At 35.9% G+C, this 17,623-nt stretch overlaps 2 protein-coding genes across 2 annotated transcripts; both read left to right on the forward strand.

Annotated features, from left to right (window-relative positions):
- Positions 1-305: 305 nt before the first annotated feature.
- Positions 306-8,674, forward strand: LOC148364413 (red-sensitive opsin). Its single transcript, XM_088338506.1, has 6 exons — positions 306-474; positions 2,277-2,573; positions 5,018-5,186; positions 5,253-5,418; positions 8,133-8,372; positions 8,450-8,674. Exons 1-6 carry the CDS (start codon positions 375-377, stop codon positions 8,546-8,548), a joined length of 1,071 nt encoding a protein of 356 aa, XP_088194632.1. The 5' UTR covers positions 306-374; the 3' UTR covers positions 8,549-8,674.
- A 1,696-nt stretch (positions 8,675-10,370) lies between these two features.
- On the forward strand, positions 10,371-16,490 carry gnl3l (G protein nucleolar 3 like). Its single transcript, XM_088338505.1, has 15 exons — positions 10,371-10,483; positions 10,569-10,612; positions 10,915-11,016; positions 11,904-12,020; positions 12,134-12,217; positions 12,313-12,448; positions 13,208-13,311; positions 13,560-13,704; positions 14,443-14,530; positions 15,177-15,354; positions 15,427-15,569; positions 15,642-15,778; positions 15,867-16,033; positions 16,154-16,322; positions 16,402-16,490. The coding sequence occupies exons 1-15, from the start codon at positions 10,471-10,473 to the stop codon at positions 16,464-16,466; spliced, it is 1,692 nt and encodes a 563-aa protein (XP_088194631.1). The 5' UTR covers positions 10,371-10,470; the 3' UTR covers positions 16,467-16,490.
- The last annotated feature ends 1,133 nt before the right edge of the window (positions 16,491-17,623 follow it).

Here is a 17,623-nt window from a genome sequence, read left to right on the forward strand (position 1 = left end):
GGCATTCTGGTTCAACAGTACTCACAAATCACCAGTGGCAACATCAACAGTGAAGAGGCAACCATTAAATGGTAGAGTGGCAAAGAAAAAGCCATATCAGAGACATTATATTGAACTGACCAATCAATCGGCATCTTTCGGGCAACGGATGGAAATCTCTTTTCAGACAGGATTATTAAGGCAGTTGGTGTCTTAACCCAATTACTGATGGTTTTAATTACAGTTGGAGCTCACTGGCTTGTGGATTTGAGCAAAGTGTAGACTATAATTTGATTTTGACTTAATCGTATCAGAGTTCTCTCAAGCAAAAGTATAAAAGCAGAAGTTCAAGTGGTGAAAAGAGCAGATGCTCAGGAGGACCTTGTGCTAAAATAATGGCCGACGCTTGGGATAAACCGTCCTTTGCTGCCAGGCGATACCAGGAAACGACGAGGGAATCCGCATTTTCTTATACAAACAGCAATAACACCAGAGGTATATTTAACGTTTTTATTATTTGACATTCATGCTGTACAGTATCTGGTTTTACTTGTAGAATTGTCAATTAGAAGACAAGAGAATTATAGCTAAATTTCATATTCCCAAGTGCAAATTTTCGGGTTAAAAAATCTCTTTTATTAACTTTAATTGTGAAGTCATAAAGCTTCCCGCCCACAAGAGGGCAATTAAAGCTAATGATATATGAGAACATTTTAATATTTTCACATATTTTTTTCCCCACTGGCGTTTCTATTTAGTATTATTGTATTTCTTTAATTTATTCATTTTTACGTGTAATTTAGTTTGTTTGTAATGAGAAAAAAAATACAAGCGGTGGTAGTACTTTGATGGTCCTTTGGATATAAATTCTAGAATGATAACTAGTTAGAATAGAATAGAGTCTTAGAAACTTGAGTGATGAAATTTGGACTTTGAATTGCATTTGAAAATGTATGATTGAAATGATAGATTTGTTCCCAATTACCTATGTATATAAACACCGCGAAAATGTTCTTGCACCATGGGAAGATTAGCGTTCTTATTTTAAGATGCATTTTTCTTATTTTACTGTAGTTGCAACTGTTACTTCTTTATTTACTAAAATATACGTCTATTTCTATTTGGAAAATTCATATTTAAGAAATATTTTTTTAAATAAGAAAAACAGATGTTTTTTTCTGATTTTACACAATATTTTTTCACATTGCAAGAAAAATAAGTTAGATAACATCATAAAAAATTCTGCACCTTTTTTTCGGGAATATTTTTGACTTTTTATTACGTTCAAATAAAAATACAATAACCTGGATATTAATATACATAAAATAATCTGTAATATTATCTTTACTCCCCCCTAAAACAAGAAATATTAATACTTAAATAATTTAAATTTCTGCTTATTTTTAAGGATTTTTAAAAATTATTTTGACTAAGAATAAGTTAAATGTATATTAAAATAGGTAAAATAGTTATTAATATTTTTTTTTTTACTAAAAGTAAGTAAAATAATATCGATACTTAAATACATGAAAATTTCCTGCAGTGGGTTTTTTCATGTTTTTTTTTTTTAATTTAAAATATATCTTTATTTAATTTTAATTTTAATATTTGGTAATTTATTTTCATTTCTCTAAAAATAAGTTCAAATGTACATAGGTGAGTAAAATAATCTTTGATGTTTTTCCTTTTTCCTAATAAGTAAAATAGTATCAATACTTCAATAAATACAATTTTCACCATCAATTCTTTTATGATTTTTTTATTTCACTAAAAATAAGATAAGGTGTATATTAAATAGATAAAATAATCTTTAATTTATCACTTTTTTCGACCCAAAAAAGTGAAATAATATCAGTTATTAAATAAATATCAGCAAAATGTTTTTCGATGATTTTTTAACTTATTATTAAGTTAAAATGTATAATAAAATGAGTAAATAGTTTTTAACATTTCCTTTTTTTCTAAAAAATGTAAAATAATATAAATCCTAAGATACAAAGTTCTACAATCATTTGCACTATTAAGTATTGTTTTCATTTCACAAAAAAACATATTTTTCAGTTTTGTTTTTGCTTAAATAAGCAAATAATATCGATACTTCAATAAATACAATCTTCTGCCATTTTTTTCATTGTTATATACATGACATTTCTCAGCTTGCATTTGTTTTTTCCTAAAATATACTTAAACAATGTATTTTATTTAAGACTATCATATATCTGACATACAGTATTACTTTACACAAATGACATTAGAAAAAAACATTAATTTCATTGTTTGTTTTTTTAATCCCCCAGATCCCTTTGAAGGTCCAAACTACCACATCGCACCTCGATGGGTTTACAACGTCTCGACATGCTGGATGATTTTTGTGGTTGTGGCGTCCGTTTTTACCAATGGTCTTGTTTTGGTGGCCACGGCAAAATTCAAGAAACTTCGTCACCCTCTTAACTGGATTTTGGTCAATCTGGCCATTGCCGATCTAGGGGAAACCGTTTTTGCCAGCACTATTAGCGTTTGTAACCAGTTTTTTGGTTATTTTATTTTAGGACACCCTATGTGCGTATTTGAAGGCTTCACTGTCTCAACTTGTGGTGAGTGGAACCCGAAAAAGTGAAATATAATCATATTTGTATTTTTATTTATCCTAAGATAACTAGCACTTTTTAACCTATAAAACAGCTCAAAGGGAGGTTGCCTGTCAGTATTTCAGACTTAGGCCTTCAAGGGAGTTACGTCTGAATAAATCCAACCCGAAAAAACTATTTTATGGATACAAACATTACCGCTATAGTTCCAACCCATAAAATAAGCATCAATAATAACTTCATAAAATTACACAATTATTTAGGAATACACTCACATTTTACTCACAAAAATCCTTTTTATCTGTGCCCAAAATGAATCCTCCTTCCTTTCCTCAAGAAGAGTTCAATTACTCTGTAGTACAGATTATCTGTGCATTTCAGTTCCATCAAATTGTATTTTTTTCATTGTAATACTTTTGTTACCGTCTCATGGCCAATCATAGTTTGTCAAACCGGTGACGTTTGGTTAAACTCGCCAACTCCAAATCTGACTGGGTAAACTAACAGCTTTATCCACACTTATTTTATGCCTCAGAACCTGCAGAACTAATTGTGATGGCCTCCCGGTAGATTTCTGACCCTGGCAACAAGTAATGGCTGAAATGTTATAGGTTAAATGCTCAATATGAAAGCCCACATCTGGAAGCAGTGCAACCAGGGGAAAAGCAATGAAAGGAAGCTGACTGATAATTTGGAATTATTTAGTAAGTATTATGGAAAAAATTATGATTAATATCACATGATTCAGATATTTTTTTAGGCCAGCAGAGAAGGCCTTGCAAGGCCCGACGGTCCACCTCGGGTGCCTGTTATACACAACGTTTTGCAGTAGTATTACAATATTTGTGCGATGATAAAACTACCACTGACCACAAACTCAAACCGTTGGATGCAACAGGAATTAAACCAGGGACACGGTGGTGGGAGCGCAAAATCACAACCACTTGTCCATCAGTGATATAGATGACATGTGAAAAGGCACGATATATTTTTTTTAAACCGTACTTACCCACATGATACAATTAGTATTTTTTTTGCTAGTAAACACTATCGATAATGTACTGAAAATAAAGACTTTAAAAGATGATGTTTTAGGGGGAGGTTTTGTGGCACTGTGGAAAATTCCGACCAAAAAAAATAAAGATTTGTGTTCATTTTATTATTATTTAAAGTGAGAGAGCTAGTAATTTCTGACAAAAACAACGGACATTAGCTAGCAGCATTGAACAGCTTTTACAACAATTAACCACACACACAACTAGCCGTATTTAGGTAATATAAACAGCTGCTCCACAAAATCAAACTTGAGCTGAAAAGTTTCAGAGGAGAAAATACTTACTTAATAATCACACCTTTTTAGTCACGGTACCAGCGACGAATATTATTTAATAGGGAAAAAAAATGCAATATTGCACAGTATTTTAGGCATATTTGTTCTTATTTTGCAAGAAAAACAAGTAAAAATCAATCAAGATTTTCCGCACTATAAGGTTTACATGAGTATAAGGCGCAACTTTAAAGAATAGTATTTTGTCATATATTTTTCTTATACTGTACTGTATAAGGCGCACTGGACTATAAGGCGCATGAAATTAAAACTAAAGTCAGAGATACTATATATATATATATCTATATATATATATATATATAGATATATATATATATATTGCCCTGTGATTGGCTGGCAACCAGTTCAGGGTGTCCCCTGCCCACTGCCCGATGATTGCTGGGATGGGCTCCAGCACCCCCGCGACCCTATTGAGGATAAGCGGTGCAGCTAATGAGATGAGATGAGATATATATATATATATATATATATATATATATATATATATATATATATATATATATATATATATATATATATATATATATATATATATATATATATATATATATATATATATATATATATACATATAACCAAACCAGTGCACACTTAGAGTATATGTTGCAATGACTGATGGTTCGAAAAATGACGGTGACCAAAGCCACAAATAATCGTATGCAACGGGACTCAAATGCGGGTCGTGGAGGTAAGAGCGCAAAAACCCAACCACTAGGCCACCAGTGACAGATGACATAAAAAGTGTTAAATAATGGAGACAACAGAAAATTGTGTTAAAAAGCCTCAAAAAAAGCACGACAAGAGAAAAAAATATTTTTGGTGTATTTGATAATGAATCAGACTTTGAAGGACATTCAATAAATACGTTGTCAAGTTTATGTTGGTCTTGTGTTCATAGTTTATGTAGTCTATGAATGATTTTAAACATGGCTGCACATAATCATCAACGTTTGTCAGCTACAATGCTTGGTTTTGACTGACAAAAAAGTGAAAAAACTGTTTCATACCTATTTTTAATCGTGTTACGTACATATGCGCGTTATGCATGAATAAGTATGGTCATTTTTTGTTTTGTTTATTAATAATATTGTTTCTTCCACAGGTATTACTGCTCTCTGGTCACTGACTATCATCTCTTGGGAGAGATGGATAGTCGTATGCAAACCATTTGGAAATGTTAAATTTGATGCCAAGTGGGCTACGGGCGGGATCGTTTTCTCCTGGGTCTGGTCGGCTGTGTGGTGTGCCCCCCCAATCTTTGGATGGAGCAGGTATGGTATTCTGTCAAGTGTGCAGCTATTATATTTGCACAAGGAAAGCAATAATTGTGTTTTCAGGTACTGGCCTCATGGTTTAAAGACATCCTGTGGACCTGATGTCTTTAGCGGGAGTGAAGACCCCGGGGTTCTGTCCTACATGATTGTTCTTATGATTACATGCTGCATCATCCCGCTGGGTATCATTGTACTGTGCTACTTCGCAGTCTGGTGGGCTATCCGAACGGTAAGTTTCCTGAATAAACTTTTATAATGCATTAGAGGAAGGGTATCCAACCTTTTTAAGATGAGAGCTACTTTATGTTACTAATCAGCGCAAAGGGGACCCAGTTAGATATGCATTTCTTAAATAACAATGTATGGTGTTATTACTATGTTATTACTATGTTAATACCAAGTTAATTTTGGGAAGTAGGGTAAAAATACCCAGCGCATTTTCCCATCACAGGAAAGGTCCCCGGTTCTAGACTGGGTAGAAACATATGTTGGCCCGGAGAGGGATGGCGCAACCAGGCTGTACTTGCCCAAGACACTCCACAGGAAATGCTGCCCCTACAAGCTTAGTGGTTAAGGGATCCAATCCAACCCAATCCAACCATTAAAAAAACAAACATTTCACGAGAAAATCTCAATTACATAGCATTAGTCCGCGGGCACCTTAACACTACTTTGGAGATCCCTGCATTAGACTGAGTCTATAATGGTCAGCTTATACGTTCCCACCGTATCTTATACGATTTTGATCATTTCAAATTGGGTATGCCATATAACAATTTTTTTATAGGATAATTATTTTTTTGTTCGACCGATCTCGTCTTGCCCTTTTCGGCTCTAATCTGGATCACCTCAGTCATTGGTAGCAGACGACAACGTCATCATAGATTGCTGATATTATTGCAGTAAACTAACAAATGTTATCTTATAACTGGCAGCTCGCCATTACAGCATCACCCGCATTAAGATGTTAAACCATTTTTGGGTGGTATTTCCCTTTTTGACAGGGTCATTGCCACACGAGAATGGAAAACCCAAAGAGTAAGACTAAGTCCAGATGGAGATTAAAATTCCTGAAATGGGGGTACGAAGAGTTAAATATGTAGTTGTCTACAAATATATCTCATTATCTCATTAGCTGCACCGCTCTACAAATATATATTGTTTGGAAAAGATTAGCCTCAAGGTGCAAAGAATCCAAGGAGAAAACAAAAGAAAACTGCAGATTGGAAGTTGAAAAGCTGCTGTTTGGTCATCCTCTTGTTGTTTTTCGCTGAAAAAATGGTGAGTCAACAAAACCAATAGTGCTGAGCCAGCTTCTTTGGCATTTTCTTTACATCTAGGGTAACCTATAGCCTGTAACAGATGGTGGTCATATTTAAACTCCTTCCCCCTTTTTGTGACAGACACACAGACAGACAAAGAGATTTTACATAGTCCATACTCACCAACACTACCGCTTTATGCGTTAGACCACCGCTTTACCCCTTTTAAAAACGTTTAATCTACCACTTTTTCACATTTAAACATCAACAAAAAATCTTGAGCCGAGACTAGTATTTTAGTTTTCGGCTGCTTTATTTTGAAGCGAGGCTACGACATCAAGTCTTTAGGCGTGAATAAAACGCGCCAATGATCGCATTAGAATGAATTTAGAATTTCCTTTTATTGTCATTCTTTGTAACCATGCACACAGAACGAAATGTCGATACACCTGACCCGTACAGTTAAAGTGTAGCGAGCCGATGCAGCCGCAGCCAAACAGGGCGCAGCCATTTTTAGTCATTAGGTGACCAAACCGCCCAAGTCCAACCCTTAATGCCGAGCGCCTAGCAGGGAGGAAATGAGTACCAATGTTGTAAGTCTGACTCGGGCGAGGCTTGAACCAGCAACCTCCCAGTCTCGGAGCGAGCGCTCTACCATCTAGGCTACTGAGCTGGTAGCCTAAAAGATTTGGTAAAAGTTTGCCACTTTGGGTTTTAAAGGTAGGGTCTATCATTGGAGGTGTTCTTATAAAGTGAAAAGTAGAATATTTTCTCTATGAGTGTTTGTTAACAATGCCTAACTGAGTTTAAAGAGCCTTTATATTTGTTTTCCATCACACATAGATAGATGCTTTTATCTTACTTTTAGCAACACTGTTCCGTGACTCGCAAAATATTAGGAAGCAGGAAAGGGGCAGGGTCATTGGCACATGAGAATGGAAATTATTTTATTTCATCGATCTGCAACCTCAGTGGAAATGTTTAAATCTAAGCTTAAAACACACTTCTATTCTATAGCATATGAATAACCTATATTTCATTTTGACTATGTCTATGTTTTATTTGCACTCATGAAGGTTTTAGATCAGGGAATGGTGTAATGATAGTCTGGTTTGCAATAATCTGTGACTTGACTTGACAAATTTTTACTTGTCTTTTTCTTGCAAAAGAAGAAAAAAATAGGACTAAAATACATTTGTTTGTTAGTGTAGCATGAAAATGGTAAAAATAGGAAAAAGGCTTGTTTCAAATATACTGTAGTCCTAACACCTACCCAAAAATATGAAAAAGAAGAATTTAATCGAGCGCATCTAAGGAATGCACTAATTTAAGGAATGAGCTGACTGAGGCTGTGAACAATACTTGAAGCCAGGAGATGGCAACAGAGAGTAACAAAGTTTCGAATTAAGCAGAGCACTTCAAGAAAAGACATGTTGTTGTATTTTTTTAATATTCTGGAGATTGGTTGTGTTTTGTGCGTAAGAACTGAGTACGTGATAAAATCTATCGTTTTTAAGGTCCACAGGTTGGCATGTATGCATAGTCATAATGTGAGGAAATAGGTGCCACGTTGTGTTTGTAAGGTTTATAATTGCTTAATATGGGAAATTGCAATCACGAATAAAGGGTGCAATTGCTGAAGTTGACAGATATGAGAGTCATATGCACTTCTCTGTTGCAGGTTGCCATGCAGCAGAAGGAATCGGAGTCCACTCAAAAAGCAGAGCGTGAAGTCTCCAGGATGGTTGTCGTCATGATCCTGGCCTATGTCTTTTGCTGGGGACCTTATACTTTTTTCGCCTGCTTTGCCGCGGCTAACCCCGGATACGCTTTCCATCCCCTTGCCGCAGCAATGCCCGCGTACTTCGCCAAGAGTGCAACCATCTACAACCCAATCATCTACGTGTTCATGAATCGACAGGTAGGACTCGACCAGCTCCACTTTGAAAATGAACACCTAACCTGACTGGTTTCTTTTATGTCGTTTTTTTTTATCAGTTTCGCACATGCATCATGCAGCTCTTTGGCAAACAAGTAGATGACGGCTCGGAAGTATCCACGTCAAAGACAGAAGTCTCCTCTGTGGCTCCAGCTTGAAGTCCTGAGCAATATATGATTCACTATTTGTATACTCATATTTATTGTTTATTTTTGTTGATGGATGTTTGTAAAATAAATCTAGGTTTCTGGCAAATGAAAAATAAATGAAAAAAAATGCAGGAATTCAATGTGGTATGGGCATTTTTGTAATTAAAGGAACTGCACTGAATTTTAAAAGTTGTTGTCCAGCCTCAGATAGTTCATTCATCAAGTACGTAAATTTCTCAGACGCTCTACGATAAACTCTTCCTTTTTCATTTTTTGGGAGTGTTGGGTTGTTGTGTGGACTGAATTTGAAACAGACCTTTTCTTAGTTATACCATTTTCATGCTACGCTAACATAAAACTGTGATAACGAGCATAAAGTCACTCTTCACCCTCCTTCCACCTCGTCCCCACTTCTCTTCTACCTAATGCGTTGTGTGTCCCGGAACAATGTTGTAAAAAGTAAAATATAAGCAAACGGCACGGTGGAAAAAATATTAAAAAGGCCCTTTGAACAGAGTTAGAACATATTGGATAGAAAAAATATTTTCAAGTTTTTAAGGACACCTCAAAAGACGCAACCCACATTTAATCACTGGGCACAGTAATGATTTTCACACATTAATTAAATATTGAATGAGCTTTTTTTGTTATAAACACTGGAAGTTTTACAGATACAGATGCTGAATACAATTTTCACAGTTCTTTTGTCAAATCTGTTATGTTCTGTTGGCAGTCCAATAAACCCATTTTAGGTATTATTTATGTTTTTTCAAATATTGTCACGAACCAGAATGGAATCTCGGACCCAGTTGCGTTCGTTTTAAAGGAATCTTTATTGGATTGAGCTGACAGAGCTTGCTTTGGAAGCCGATGGTTGTCGGTTGCTAGCAGTGTTGGACGGAATGGCAACTCCATGACAGGTAGGCAGAATCGATACAGCTTAGCGGGCAGGTCGGTGGCCAGGGCAGGAGAGTAGATCGTAAACGTGGGGCAGAAACAGGTCGAAACATGAGGCAGGCAGGAATCAAGCAGGAGACGTCTTTGGTATTGGTAATCTGGCCAAGTACGATCTGACACTCCCCTCTGGGTGCTGACTGCTTAAGAGGGGAGTGCCCCAGAATTTAACGATTGCCCCAGGTGTCTTGAGTTTGGCAATCATGACAAATATTTTAAAAATCAAGCTTTGGTCAAACTTTGGCAATGTGTGGTTGCATGTGAGGAAAAACAATTGAATTGAATTGAATTATCTTTATTGTCATTGATACCAACATTGCGAAACATTGGATGCAATGAGATTCTACATGGCACTCCACGGTAAACAATCATTAAGGAAGAAAAATAACATAAAAGACTGTCAGGATAAGTTGGCAAACATATTTAAGAAGTAGTGTCTAGAAACTGGCCCAAGTTAATAAGAGTGCAAAGAAATGGGGCGCATCGTAACAGTAGTGCAATAATATTTGACAGTGACAAAAAACATTCAGCAGCAAAAACATCAAGTACAGCAAAACACGTAAGAAAAAAATCACCCAATATCAAATAAATCTTACAAAGAGTGCTTATTTGTTTTTATTCATTGATTTTTGTGTTTATTGATTCGTTCATTCATTTGTGTTTTTATCTTTTATTAGATTTTCTCGTTACTGTTTGATGGTTTACTACTCAGGGTAGTCAAAATGTCTGAAATCAAAGAATTCCTTTACCTACAGACTAAATAGAACTTCTGAAAATTTTCATTGCAAAATTTACCGAATCGTTGTTGTTTTCAATGAATAACAATTTACACAGTCATCCATGCGGTGAGTATAGTGCAGTACAGTATTTACGTACTCTGCTTTATTTTGAAAATCCGGAAACCTGGCATCGTCTTTTTGCGCATGCGCCCGTTCAATACATAACACGTGAACCCGGTGTGGCTTGAAGAGTACAGTATGTCTAAATCAAGTACGTAACATTTTGATCCCGTCTTTGTTTTGTTTAATTCTCAATTTCATTTGTAGATTTTACTTATTTTATTTGTATTTTACAGAACAAAGACGAGCTAAACGCCTTATTCTTTTGGGAAAACGAAAGGTGCGTAGTTTTCTGGTGTTCACGCTTCGGAACCATGCAAAACCCTTATTAAGTCGAAACAACAAATGTTGATTTCCTGTAACCCTGTTTATCTGTTGCAATTGTTGAAACGTGGCATAATGTTGTCTGCTGGTTACAAATATCAAGGAAAAAGCAGTGTATCACATTGATTTAATTCTAAATTTCAATAACGAAATGTAAGGTTACCAATATGAGGTATTACAAATACACGTATACATATATATGCCACAAGATTCTTATCATTATTTGTATTCTTTGGTGCATATGCTATATATTCACAGAATGATGGTAAGAATGCGGGCGCTTCTGGGAACACCATTCCTGGGCAGCAGTCGCCTGTGCAACACGGCAACAGAAATCCAGAAGAAATCAGAAAGCAAAGGGTAATACTTACACCTACTCTCGGATGTAAGCCAAAAGTGATACATCACCATATTATTGATCACTGTTCATAGATCCTTTAACCGCCTAGGTCGTAGGGGCACTACTTTCTGCGGAATGTCTTGGGGCGGTACCGCCTGGCAGGGTCCATTGCTCTCTAGGCTGTTTTTTTGGAAGGGGTTTGCTCCCTCACATGAAACTGATAGCTCTGGTTTCCATGGCTACCAGTAACAAAAGCATCCTGAATCTGACTTAGATACAGCACCTTCATCATCTGGTGCCTGTTCTTGTCGGTGAAAATACGTTCTCCCACATGAGATAATACTGACACTAGAGAAAAAACTCTTTCATTATTCAAATTTGAGTAGATTTGCATTCATTGAGGCTCCCGTATTTTTGTTGAAAAACTTAGTGGCAACATTATTCTGTCCTTTGCCTTTGTGACATTTTAAAGGCTCTTTCTCTGTTCTGTGACTTTTTGTATACATTTTAAATGACAGTTTGGCTAACTTAAATCAACTCTACAAATATCATACATAAAATGTTATTAAATCAACTTCTTTAGATTTTAAGATAAAATACTTGAGATGTATTTTTTTCTTTGAATCAACATTGTGTCTATAAAGATTGGAAACAATTCTTCTTTAATTGTTAATGTAATTATTAGTGTTGTTATCCTGGTGCTGATGAAGTTATGAGTTCTGTTTTCGCATAATTTTTTCGGGAGGTCATAAATCACCAAGGAAGGATATTTTTGCTTAGAAATTTTCATGCATTTGCGTATATCAATCACATTCGAGTAACACGCAATTTATTAAAGGCCTATGTGAAATAAGAATACGGGACAGATCAGAAATACTGTATTGTATGTCTTTATTTTCCTTTTAAGCTTTTAGAGCTTCAAGAAAGGCAGAGGATCTCCAGAGAACAGCAGCTGGTGAAGAAGAGGAATTTGCAAACCTTTCAAAATGACATCCTACAAAGGCAAAGAGCGTTTGACCAGAAGGTAAATAAAAGAAGTCCATGTTCTGAGACACAGACCAGAACTGTATAGCTTTTGAGTGGACGACTACAAAAAAATCAAATTATTGTAATCCATATATCTTTGTGTGTTCACAGGAAACAGAGATGCAGAGTTTGGAAAAACATGTCAACTTTGAAAGTGAGAATTCAAGAAAAGCATACTACAGAGAATTTAGAAAGGTAATTTTCATCTTTTGTTGCATTTAGTTACATAGCTGAATGTTAAAATTGCGTTTTCGTGTTGATGCTTGGTTGATTGACTTTTTTCCGTGAAGGTAGTGGAAGCTGCAGACGTGATTTTAGAAGTTTTGGATGCACGCGATCCACTGGGGTGCAGATGCCCTCAGGTTGAGCAGGCAGTTATCCAAAGTGGAACAAACAAAAAGATTGTTTTGGTGCTTAACAAAATTGGTAAGTTTAACACAAATCAACAAGATTTGTAGTGATGCTTGAAATCCTTGATAATGCTTGAATTTTAATGTATTTTCAAAGATTGAAACATTTTGGGTGGAGTTCTTGTAACTGCTTGAAATTGTTGCCATGTTTCTCAACAAGTCTGCTCAAAAATGACACAGACTTTGCTTCGCTATTACATTCCTTATACCTTCTTGATAAACGTCAGTTGGCAATAGTTTGTATGGCATCGGCCCCTACAGGTCACGCCCAAGTGTACAGGCGTATGGTACACATAAACAGGGCAAAGTGAAATGTGTATTAGTGCAAGGATTGCGTATCAATCATGGACCGTGCAAAAAAAATATGGTAGCATTTCCTAGTGGTAAATTGTAATGGGAAGAACTTCCTGGACCTGAAAATGTAGGCTACATATATTACTGTCATTTTATACATATTGGGAGAAATTTGTCTGTAAAATATTTAGACTCATTTTCTTCTGAGCTGCGATTTTCTCAAGATCTAAAAATCATAGGTCTTGAAAAATGCACACGCAAGATTAGAAATCACCTTTTTGAATCACAGATATATTTGTGGCTCTGCAAAATATATGATTCACACCGGAATTTTCAATTTAACACAAATGGAGAACTTGGAAGATTGGTTTTGAAAGTCCTTAACAAGTGCTTGAATTTGGCCATAAAAAGCTGTATGAACCTTGAATAACAAGAAAAAACATTCTGAATGCGATCTTGTCGGATTTTTTTCTAATTCTAGATCTCGTTTCAAAAGAAATTGTGGAGAAGTGGATAAAATATCTGCGGAATGAGTTTCCAACAGTGGCGTTCAAGGCATCTACTCAGCAGCAGTCTAGAAACTTGGTACTGGTCACACCGTTTTTTTTTTTTAAATGGTATTTTTGTTATTTAATATGTTAGCCAAAATAAAGTTGTGCTCACAAGTTTAACCTTACTGTATCATACAAATCTGTACTCGGGACAAGTGTCTGATTCATTCATAAAGATGATACAGAAAAAAGTGTATTTTTGAAAAACTTGTTTTCAAAAAAAACATGAAAGTATGAATTTCATTGGAGATTGGTAGTACATATTTCTGTTGTCATTGACAGAAACGAAGCAATGTATCCGTGACTATAGCCAGCCCGGAGGTCCTCAACAGCAGCGCTTGCGTTGGCGCAGATTGCTTGATGAAGTTCCTTGGTAACTACTGCCGCAACCTTGACATAAAGACGGCCATCACTGTCGGTGTTGTAGGTAAGCATCCAATATTGTAACATGATCATTTCACATTGCATGACAGTCACTCTGTTCATGTCACTAAAGCCCATGTTGGTGAGAATTGTTGGAACCTAAATAACATTTTAAAAGAAAGAAAATTGCCATTGCATCAAAGATATAAGTATTAATAATTCATAATAATATTTAGTTAGTGTTAATGTCTGTAGTTTATTGTGAAAGGTCTTAAAAACACAAGATATGTGTCCTTTATTCACCTCTGTGGCCAAACGGTATTACATCAAATTGAACTCTACTATCAAACTAGCTAGCAGAGGGTTCTGGAACTGCAATCACATTTTTAATAGATATACTGCTTTAGAATCGTGGCATGTCAGCACTTTATGTCGATTTAACTATATCCTTTATGTCGATTTAACTATATCATATTGACTTTTGTTTCACTAAAATCCATAATCTGCATATAAGAATGAGCGTTTTATGGTAGTGTGCCCGCTTTGAGTCTGGGAGGTCGCTGGTTCGCGCCTCGGCCGAGTCATACCTAATTGGTAAAATGGCGGCGCCCTCTGTTCGCTGCGGCTGCATCGGCTCGCTACAACGGGTCAAGTGTATCGACATTTCGTTCTGTGTACATTGTTACAAAGAATGACAATACAAAGGAAATTATTATTAATTATTATTATTATTTAAATATTTATTTTAGTAGTGAGTCGTATCCCTTGATGATTTAGGTTATTTTCAACTTTTGGTTTTCAGGGTTTCCTAATGTTGGAAAAAGCAGTTTGATCAACAGTTTGAAACGTTCAAAAGCATGTAATGTCGGAGCTACTCCTGGGGTTACCAAGTAAGTAATTAAGTATAGGATGTTTGATTACGTGCTAATTAAACGCAAACGGTGTCAAGGTTTGGACTGATTTTGTTTTCGGTATTGTTTATTACAAATTCATTTAACTTGGTAGACTGCGTTTATTGACAAGGAACTGGATTAAGTTTAAATATGTAGGGATATACTGTCAATAATTACCCCCAAAATGGGATTTAAAACTCCAATTTTTTTAATGTGAAGACGAAATAATTGTGATGGAAAAAAATCAGCGTGTGCAAGTATATCATCCTCCCTTTGAACAAGCTCACCTATGTTCACCTTCTTTTCAATTATTCATTAGGTCTTTCTTAAGATGTCACACTTGGAGGGATCAGAAAGTGTGTGCAGTCGGCATGTACACCAGTATCAGATTATGATTGGATCATTTTAATGAAAAACGATAGGTTTAAATTTGGATTGGTTGGAGTTGGTAACATGTCTTCCCCCCCTTTGTGAAGTAACGTCAATCAAATTGGCATCTATTAGCCTTGCAAGTTACATCAGTAGGAAATATGTACACAGTACTGTAAAACTAAGAATGCAATATTAACTCTCCCTCTATGAATTGTTTCTATAATAGAGTACATGCAGGTTTTTGTAAGAAATGAGTTTCTTTGCTTTTAAGGTGTCTTCAAGAAGTCCACTTGGACAAACACATCAAGCTTCTGGATTGTCCTGGCATCGTCATGGCAACGTCAACCACCGATGCCGCAATGATCCTCCGTAATTGTGTGAAAATTGAACAATTAGTGGATCCAGTTCCTCCTGTGGAAGCAATCCTGAGGCGTTGCAATAAAGCACAAGTATGTTTGCGTTCCTACCTTTGTGTACGTACATACAATGCTTGTGACATTTGCCTAATCATTGGTTTGCAGATCCTCCAGCACTATGGCGTACCAGACTTTCATACAGCTCCTGAGTTTTTGGCATTACTTGCACGGCGTCAGGGGAAGCTCAGAAAAGGTGGCCTGCCTGACACAGACAAAGCAGCCAAAAGTGTATTAATGGACTGGACAGGGTGGGTCTTCTGATAGATTTAATTGATTCAGAAATGTTATGATACTCTTGAGTAAATTGAAGTGTCCTTTAGGGGAAGAATCAGCTATTTCACGCACCCCCCTGAAACGCACACGCTTCCTACGCATGTCAGCGCTGAAATCGTGACAGAGATGGGTAAAGCTTTTGACTGGGATGAACTTGAGAAAGGAAATCAGGAGGTTCTTGCAGGTATTATAATACGATTAAAGCCAACTTGATACATTAAGATTAATGCTCTATAGTATACTTGTATTTAAACTACACTGCCCTATTTCAGATTCATCTTGTGCTGATATTCAAATGGGATTTTGTATCGAAAGCATGGGAATGACCGACGGCAATGCGCCCCGAGCCCTCGTTGAGCAAGAAATGGATGGAGGGTCCGTACAGGAGCCAGAATTTACCGACATAGCTGAATCCATGGAGGATGATCAAGACTCAGAGGTGTGAGCATGCACAGTGTCACAAATTACAGTTGTCATATTTAATGTGTTTAAAACGTGATTTACCATTTTAATACATAATCCATCTTGCCAATCAAAGATTCTTCTTCTTACCCGATAGTTTGGACCAATGACAGTGGACATAAAAAGTCAGAAGGTGAAGAATGTCTTGCCTGAAAATGTGTTTAAGGCTCCAGACTTGAAAGATATTGTCTATGTACATCCTTTACAACAAGGCCAGGCACTGCTGGCTGCCGGCAAAAAGCGGAAGAAACAACAAAAAAGAGCAGGTCTGAACATAAACGGTCATATTTGTCCTATGTATGCCAACATCAATCTAACTTTATGTACTTTTATTTTCTTCTACAGACAAACTTGCTACCAAACTCTCGGACTCCTTGACGGCTGCAATGGATTCATTTTTTGATGGCTAATTAAAAAGAAATGCTAAAAAAATATTTCATGCATTTTGTAAACAATTCTTTGGCAACTTTTGGTGGTGTCTTTGACTTTAAACTTTGATAAGATCAAAGAATGATCATTTGGCACATATTTATCGTAGACCAGCGCTGATTTTTCTTCTTAATGAATAACAAAAATATAATACTAAAATTGCAAACTCAATAGTATTGACTCAAAACAAGCATTTTAATTATTACCAAACCCAATGGAGTTAATGTTGACTGATAACCTTAACCGTTTACTTTTCAACATATTGACATAATATGGGGATTGTATTTTTAAGTGGTTTCATAAACAAAATGTCATTTCTAGAAGACTTTGTTGTAAAAACAATCCCCTAAAATTGGAGTTCTACTTAAGAATGTTTGAAACAACGCAATATTGAGTATCAAGTTACTAACACGCTGAAAATGGGTAATTCAAATTAAAAAATATTTATAAAGCACTTTTCCGGCAATAAACTGACGCTGAAAGTGCTGTATAAAAACCTTTGGTGTACAATAAGGTGATAAAATAAACACACAAAATGAAAACATATACAAGGAATAAAATAAAAAAATAAATACCATTATGACAAGGCTTAGAGTCTAAGCCTTAGACTAACTTTGTGAGAAAAGAGCCCCAAGGGAGGCTCATGCACACTGGTGGTCGCGGAAGGGACTTTTAACCATCAAACCACACCGTAGCAGTGTGATTCAAACTTAATAAAAACATTCAAAAGCCATATTTAAAAATGGTCTCATTGAATACAAAAGAGCCAACAAGTGGGTTCAACTTTTTGAACCTGAGAAATACTATGTTTTACTACTGCTAAGGTGCAAAGCGTTACTGGATTAATAAGTTTGCTCTTTTAAAGTAACATGGCTTCACTATGCTGTAACTTGTTATCAGGGTTGGGTAGGGTTACTTTAACTGGATTACTTTCAACTACTTTTGGATTACTTACTCCTATACCAAATATGCTAATAAAAGACTATACTTATATAAACCTTAAACAAACATTCCATACAAGATATAGCACTGAAGCAACTTCCTACCGCTCACCCTATCGTATTTAATAAAATTACTAAATTTTGTGCAGGCTTGGGGAGTAACGGAATACATGGAATGGCAAAAATGATGTTGGCAA

This window comes from Urocampus carinirostris, chromosome 6 (assembly GCF_059441175.1).
Source record: "Urocampus carinirostris isolate Australia breed hairy pipefish chromosome 6, RoL_Ucar_1.0, whole genome shotgun sequence".
Classification (NCBI taxonomy): Eukaryota; Metazoa; Chordata; class Actinopteri; order Syngnathiformes; family Syngnathidae; genus Urocampus; species Urocampus carinirostris.